Raw genomic sequence first — 8,157 nt, forward strand, 5'->3', positions numbered from 1 at the left:
GAATACAATTGTAAATCTGTGAAGTATCCAGTAATTAAGATTTAAAATATTCGTACCGCAAAAATAAATAAGTTAATGTTAATGGAGTCAATGAAGGGGTGATTGAGCATGAGTGCAAAACTAAAAATAAAACATGGAAACGGCAGAATGCGATTGCTTGGAGAGAATGAGTGCTCGTGTAATAACCTTTCCTATGGATATTGAATTTCTGATAGATTTTATTTTCGGTGGAAATTGCAGCAGTGATTCGATACTCGAATATATCCACTGGGGCGAAGAAAAACATATTATTTCTGTTCCTCTATTTTTTTTTGCGTTCTCGAACTAGTTAAGGTGAATTTTCTAGTTCTTATGTCGCATGTACGATGGAAACGAATTCAATGCCTGTATTCGTTTAAACAATACCTTGTAGAACGAAAAAATGGAGGGAAATTGACGATTTCAATATGAAATAATTCGAGGTTCCTCCACTTTGGACGAAATCCATGTGAAAGCGGGTTCACTTTTTCACTCGTTCGTTCACGGAAAAATTATAAAAATCCATGGAAAACTAATGCGAAAAATGATTACGAATTTTCTTCTATGAAAAAGTGTTGGATAACACTTATAAATATAGATAAATATATATATTATATTATATAATAAAGATTAAAATAAATGTCACAATTTTTCAGTGCGTAATTATTCTTCCGCCAATTTCATTGTTATTCTCAATATATCCTCCTACAATACATAAGTTGGCACGCAATAAATTATTTTGTAATCTCATCGATAATTTTTCAGCTTCAGTGACAGTTTTTGAATCTTCAAAAATTAATAAAAATAAAAAAAAATTCCAATAGGATATGGCAGCGGATTCCGATTGCTAAATGTTACTATTAATTTTCTTGTAGCTCCATAAGATTAGTCGTTCGGATCAGATAAATATTTTTCCCTCCCATATAAACTGTCCGAGAGTAGATAATCATCGAACCCCGTTTTTTTCGATAAAAGCAAAACTTGTTTCCGATATTTTCCACCCGTAGAGTTGATCGTGACTCTACGGAAACTTCCCATAATCACAGTCATCGTGACATTGTAATTGAGGAGGAGGACTCAGTGCACCTCAGCATTAAACTAAATACACCAATGCATCTTGACCGTGACAATAGAAGGAAAAGGACAGAGTGATACTTCAGAGGTTGATTTCATGTAAACCTTTCACTTGTTACTGAAAATGGAATATCATTTCGATAGATTCCAAGGTGAAAGTATTGCCGACGCGTCTAATAACAGTATATGCACAATTGAATTTTCATGTCTCCATCGTACAATCAATTGCCCGCAGAAATTTTATATGTGATTAATTAACTGACTGTTTTCTCTAATGAATCAGCTAATGCAGAAGTGTGAGTGCATAAAAGTCATGATTCGAAATTCGCTGTTTAACGATCAAATCGTGCCGATCTGATTGTCAATCATCTATTTTGAGACGTCATGATATCCAAATGATCCCCGGGGGAAATTCATTTAATTCCTGGATGATTGGGTCAGGAACAGTTCACCTCCGTACTTTCTCATTTGTTGTACTTGCAGCAGCTCGTTATACGCACGATGTCGGTACTTCTGTGATACCTTTCAGCTAGACATACCCAAGGACCTTTAGACCCCTCTTCACCCGTGACTTCTACCGCATTGATTGCGGAATTAATGGGAATAATGAAGTCATTCTTATGCTTCTCGATGTTTATTCGGGGCAATCGAATTTAACGCACTAATTAACGCTAATTTGACAAAATTCATGAAATCGGATCAAACTTTCTTGAGACGACTGGATCATGCTACTCAATGCCCTGTTTCACACGGGTGGTGATGGTGGCCCCAGAGGTAGAGATTCGGTATTGAGTTATCCAGTCCAAAAAAAATAATTACTGAATTAATAGCAATTCAAAGTGATATTTCCCGAGCTCTGGATAATTGTCATTATCATTGATTGAAGTAAAAAAGCATTTACATTAAATATTCCAGAAAATAACTAATTTTTCTGTAACATTATGTTCGGAAATTTCGCATAAATCAACCGTTATTAAAGTTTCTACAATTTTACGATATTTTTATGAGATTTTTTTCTCCATTCTCGACATACTTTTTCCAAGTTTCCTTCACTCCAGCAAAAGAAAATGACCCGAGGAACTTCCATTGAAAATTCTTAATGTCCGGAAGAATGAAAATAGCGAGAAAAAAAATCCTGCCTAAATCCAGTATAATTTTTGCGCACGCGATAGCTTTTTCTGTCTAAGCGCCTCGCAAATGAAGTCTAACAGGAAGAAAGTTATGAAAAGATGGAAATTTTGGTTCACCAAGTTAACACGATAGAGCCGGTTTATTGAACCAGATTGTCAAATAGTTTAACTTTTCCTATCGGTATTATCCTACTGAGCTCACCAGCTGAAAGTGAGAATGATAGAGTTCGAAAACTGGTGGAGGAAACTTTCCGTACGGTACCCACAGGCGCTATATAAGAGCCAGTCGTTGCGCCGCGGCCAGAAAAATCTCGCGTACTCATAGGAATATCTGTTTTCGATCCCCTCGTGAATTGTTTTTCATTTCCAAACTGACGTATTGTTATAGCCAGGTAAGCATAAATCAATTATTCATAAAATACCCATGAAATAGTTTATAAGATTCCAAAAGTTCTTGTTTTTTAATCCGAGACTATTAGAGTTGTTTACAAGCATTTCGATCAGACATATCGAACACTGTGAGCGAATTTTGCATTGATTTCTTTCCATAGAAACAGCATATCGTAATTTCACTTCCTGATGACAGCCTATTCAACTGCTATATTTGTAGCGGAGTAATAAACTAGTATATGTACTTTCCGGGTAAATAGTTCTCTTCAACTCTGTTCGATGATTGATCTCACTTATTTTTATTTTATCTCAAATATTACTTTTGATAGAAAAATTAGTATTCCCTAAAATGAAAATGAGACGGAGCGAGACAATTGCAATTTGGGATGCAACTGGAATCGTATCAATAATATCAACTAGTTTAAATCAGGCAATTGTAAAAAATTAGAGTATTCCTTTCATCGAGAATAAATGTTGAAAAAGAGGGAAAGCACAAAAGAAAATTCCCCAGATTATAATTAGTCTTTAGGCGGTCATCAAAATGATTGAATAAGACGCGGAATGTGGATTGTATCGCACGTGGGTAGTGCAGGGGTAACACCCAATTTTTCTGATGTAATATTAAAAAATGTAATATCATGAAAGTACATAAAATTTCTGAGTCTTGGCCAATCGGTGGCGGTATAAAATTCTTGCAAGTGCGAATGCCGGGAGGATAAAAAGTAAGAGACACTTAAAAAAGAAAAACAGCATAAATGGACAGACCGGTTGTTACAGTTTCCAATCCAGTTGAACCGCTGCAATTTATCCTTTCATATGCGGTTGCATAACGCCTTTCTTCAGGCGATCTGATGTATAGCTTTGGGGTGTGACATATCGTCTGATAGTCTTGGTATTCCATCTGAAAATCACGGGTCCGTTGATTCCAGGGGCTTGAGAGGATCGAGGAGATGTGAAAAAAAATGAAAGTCATTAGGAATTCGTCGCAAGAAATAAAATCAAAGAATCTGTCGGGCAATTTGTTGTTCTTACGGGGTCCGCGCGATCAACCGTGAATCCGGCTTGGAATGTAACTTGTTCGAATTGTTCTGTACGAAACTTTATTCATTATATCGGCCGACTGGGCGTGGGTCTGATCTACTTGTTTTATCTTTTTGTGCACCTCCACTGCTCTCACTAGTGAGTGAAAGTATTTGCTCACAATCTAGATGTAACTTGTATGCATTAATTTATAATTCAACGATTCGAGGCGTATTGTTACTGATACTCTCAGCAAGCGATTATCTTCAATCATTTATGGAATTGACGAGTGGATAGAGGAACAGTAGTTGAAAATCAGCAGCAAAACTACCGCCATAATTTTCTTCGTAATTTTTTATCAACTTCTATAAACTCTGATATTACCCGGATCTGGAGGAAATCGGGTCTCTGTAAGTTTTGTAAATTGAAAATGTTCAATCGCTCCGAAGAGATTGTTTATAAGGAAATTCTTCGGCTCAGTATTTTTATCCTTTCCAGTTTGGATTTTTTACAAAGAAAACGAACAATAGAGCTGAAACACGCCCGGAATTTCTATAGAGGAATATTATGTTAAGGCGTATCGTTAGCAACTCTCAATCGAGCAAGCAATTATCTTTATATATAAAAAGATAATTAACAAAAATGGAACAGGTCACTAGAATTTCCCAGCGAAATTTCTTCTCAATTTCTCCGAGCACGTAAACTAATTCCCCATAGCGCGCAAATTTTTTAAAAAATCACGTGTAAACACGGCAAATGATTTATTCTCCCGTAAGCATGAAATCCCGTCACGCAAAATAATGGGGAAAAAAAACAAAAAGCATCGGCTCTATATGCCAGGCACACTTTCCCATGGAAGAAATTCGATTTCAAACTCCTTTCATTTCTCACTGTTTGTTAAGTGCTTTGAATATTTTCGGAATAGCCGGAATAGCCTTGCCATGTGCAAACACGTATTTCGACGGTGGAGAAGAAGAATGAATAATAGCCTGTGAAAGTCTATAATTTATTCAACGCCTCTCATTTCAGAAATGTATCGTGTATTTTTACTCCTTTGGGTAACAACCGCGGCTACCCAGAGTTCCTACAATGTCGAATCCCGTGGTTCTTCTTTTTTGGGAAAATCGAGTAATCTGGGACCCCTATATACCCCCGGCCTTGGAGCCGCCAGCAGTGGTTACAGAGATGACAGCTACGAGGATAATGCGGTGACGCCTACACCAGTACCGCCACCAATTTACCGGCAATCTCAACAACCGGTAAATACCAAAGAGAAAGTTATTTATATAATTTCCAATTAGATTATTACCCTAATTCGCTCTCATTTGTCAGCTGTACCGCAAACCCACATCCTCGTCGGATGGAACTATCAGGATTATATCAGGTCTGCGGGGTGGACCGTCGCGGAACGGGCCGTACGACAAAAATGGACCGGTATTTATTAATTATTCAAAGGAGATACATAAGGGGAATTGCCCCGTTCAATAGTTATTTTCTGATGCATGAGGAAATTATTTTCATAGCAGGAGGAACCACTTGAGGAAGAAAAAGAGGAGCCTGATCGTTTGAGCCTCCTCTTGCCACAGAGTAAATTCGATTGCATCGAGAAACAAACTGGGTACTATGCAGATGAGGATCTTAATTGCGAAGTGTTTCATTACTGCCATGAGAACGCAAAACACTCGTGGATATGTCCAGAGGGTTTCACCTTCCACCAGGTAACGTCGGACTGAACATTATTTTATTATTGGAAAATTAGAATTAATTGTAATTATACGATCATAGAACTATTATTCAAAGAATCACAAAGTGAAGTCGTGGGAAAAGTACCCTTTTTTCAATTGTACCATAAATAATTATGTAATTCGTTACAACCCTCGGCGCTGCCCCAAGCTGTAAACTTTACAGCCGTCAACAACTTCATTTACAACTGCTTACATCATAATATATTCCAATAAGCGCGGAAAAGCGGCTTCCAGGGGCTTTTTTCACGAGCGTAGTAGGTTGTGTCATCACATTGATCATAAAATGTCGTTTTACCATCACTTTCTGTTCGTTAAACTCCCTTTGCGGACATTGTGAAGAAATAGGGTAGTTCCATACGAGTAAGAAGGAATTTTTACGTACGAGTAATTGCCGACCTGAGGCGAAGACGAGGGTTACCTATCGCACGAGCTGAGGAAATTTTGCGGACGTGAAACATACGCGAAATTTCAGGTGAAACTAATTGATTGCCCACGAGTTAAATTGATCTTTAATCTATTTCAGGTTCACTTGATATGCATGCCTCCGAGTGGCGACATAAACTGCAAAAAGAGTTCAAAATACCACTTCGTCAACGAGTACTTGTACAAGCCTCTAAATCAGGAGGAAGCGGAGACAAAACCAAATGTGACGCTGAGGTACAGCGAGAGGTATTTCCCCGGAGACATATTTACGGATGAGCGCGAATCGGAGGAATACGAACCCTCCCCAAATCCACAGAAGCGGCCGTTTCACCAGCAGCAACCCTATCTGAGCCAGCACTCATCATCCGCCAACAGTTTACCATCTGCATCGCGCCCTGTTCCCCACAGTTTTCCACAATTTCGTCCATCCGCCAATCAAGTATTCCGTAGCCCCGAAGAGGTAAATATTCCATTGCAACAGAGACGGCCACAGCAGCAGCAGCAACAGATACTCCGGAGATTTCCCACGATACGTCCTGAAGAAGACTACGAATAAGTTTCTGTAATAAAGATTTTAAAATCCCATATTTTACGAGTATTAAGAGACTGCTGATGACATTTGGGTGATATACTGATATGTATGTAATAAATTTGATCCTTATTTCCAACATTTTTGAAAATTTCGTATGGCACTTCCAGATAACTGGAACATCTTTTGAATCCTCACTGAATTTTAGGTGCCATGGCATTTTCAGTTTTAATTTATCAAAAACGTGGGATTTTCCAAAATTATAAGACTTGACTTTTTAACCAAGACATGAGTATCGGTGGCCACGGAACCAGTGAGATAAGAGTCTCAGTTATGGAAATGTGGAGCTGTAAACGATGAATGTCTGATAAAATTACCTCGTTCAATCGCGCCACTACTGCTATTCTTTTGTTTAATAAAGACATAATAGTAATAACAAGTCTAGCTTCTGCATGGATTTACATTTTCTTTTATTGATAACACGTGGAAACGTTTAATTCATTTAAATCTCATACTCTTTCATTCTCAAAAATGTTTTGCTCTCTCAATATTATTCTGTTAAATTTCATTCATCTTCACAATGATCACGGGATTCCATCTCCTATACACAATTAGAAACGCAGTTAAGTTTTTGTTTATGTGTGTCGATTGTGTGTTGGATTCTCAAAGCAATGGTAAAGCGAGTCGAAGGATGAATTAGCATGTTACGACTCATTGTAATTGTTAGCAATCCTCCCTGTTAGCATCAAATATCCTTCTTAATTGTTAGATTGATGGATATTAATGTTTATTAAATTCATATTTGTACAAAAAGAGACGAGAAGGAGCCGTGCGTGTTAATGTTTGGCGCGAGAGCACATTTACGGTATTTACATATAAGGCAGCATTTATTATTTATTCTCTTCATAATTCACTCATTGAACCAGAACAAAATTTTCCTTCAATTGTGCAGAAATCACTTTGTTTATTTCGTTTCAATGTGGCTATTGCTTAAAAAAGAGGAAATTGATTATCAATTATTGCAAATTTCTCAGAGATTGATGGATTTTCGAGAATTAAAAATCATATCGAGATTCTTTGATCACATTAACTCATATTTATTCAGCAGGGAACATTAGTGATAAAAGTGTTCACGGAAATCAGGTATTCAGGCAATTTTCACAAGTTTTTTTCATTCTCATCGACTCTATGATGCTTTGCGTCGGTCATCCCCCTTTTGTCAATCAAATTTTTCCATTTTCGTAGTTATGAAACCACGTGCACTTCCCGTTGATCGAAAATCGCTCTTTACTGATTGGGAACATCATCCTCAAGGATTAATAACGCAATTCATAAGTCCCTTGTACAAATGTAGACCCTAAAATTAAGAGCACTCTCGCACACGCACCTCAACTATATTATTTTGCACGTTTTGAATTTTTTTTTCTCAATTTACATTTTTTTGTCAAAAATTATCTCCACCCCTGCGAACGCTTCACGTTCTTAATCTCCTGAACGATTTCAATTTATCGTGTGTTTCCTAATTGTTTTTTGTCGTCATCATGCCCATAAAAATTACTTGAATTCCAGCTAGAGACTGATGTTATCCATTATCATGAAATTCCATTAAAAATCATTTTTACACATCCACCGGTCGACGGACGGAGGATCGATCGATCCCACCGGCCAGGCTCTGATAATAATTAATTAAAAATGGTGGCGCACGTGATATATTATATAAAAATATGAATGTGATCGCGATCCATTTACGTGGTTCACGCTAAGCCTCTTGGACATCTATTTTAATTTTTTTTTTTAATTTTTTGTCACTCTCAATCAACTTCATTAG

General features: G+C 37.3%; 1 protein-coding gene across 1 annotated transcript; it reads left to right on the plus strand.

Moving 5' to 3' along the window:
- Positions 1–2,454: 2,454 nt before the first annotated feature.
- LOC135164184 (uncharacterized) lies at positions 2,455–6,768 on the plus strand. The gene is made up of 5 exons (XM_064124288.1): positions 2,455–2,614; positions 4,662–4,891; positions 4,965–5,066; positions 5,156–5,350; positions 5,901–6,768. Exons 2-5 carry the CDS (start codon positions 4,664–4,666, stop codon positions 6,354–6,356), a joined length of 981 nt encoding a protein of 326 aa, XP_063980358.1. The 5' UTR covers positions 2,455–2,614; positions 4,662–4,663; the 3' UTR covers positions 6,357–6,768.
- The last annotated feature ends 1,389 nt before the right edge of the window (positions 6,769–8,157 follow it).

Source organism: Diachasmimorpha longicaudata, chromosome 7, assembly GCF_034640455.1.
Source record: "Diachasmimorpha longicaudata isolate KC_UGA_2023 chromosome 7, iyDiaLong2, whole genome shotgun sequence".
Lineage (NCBI taxonomy): Eukaryota > Metazoa > Arthropoda > Insecta > Hymenoptera > Braconidae > Diachasmimorpha > Diachasmimorpha longicaudata.

Excerpts from the sequence above, each read along its gene's own strand:
- LOC135164184 (XM_064124288.1), top strand. The coding sequence starts at position 4,664 with ATGTATCGTGTATTTTTACTCCTTTGGGTAACAACCGCGGCTACCCAG. Across the intron at positions 4,892-4,964 it reads ACCGGCAATCTCAACAACCG|CTGTACCGCAAACCCACATC; the intron begins GTAAATACCAAA and ends CTCATTTGTCAG. Across the intron at positions 5,351-5,900 it reads AGGGTTTCACCTTCCACCAG|GTTCACTTGATATGCATGCC; the intron begins GTAACGTCGGAC and ends AATCTATTTCAG.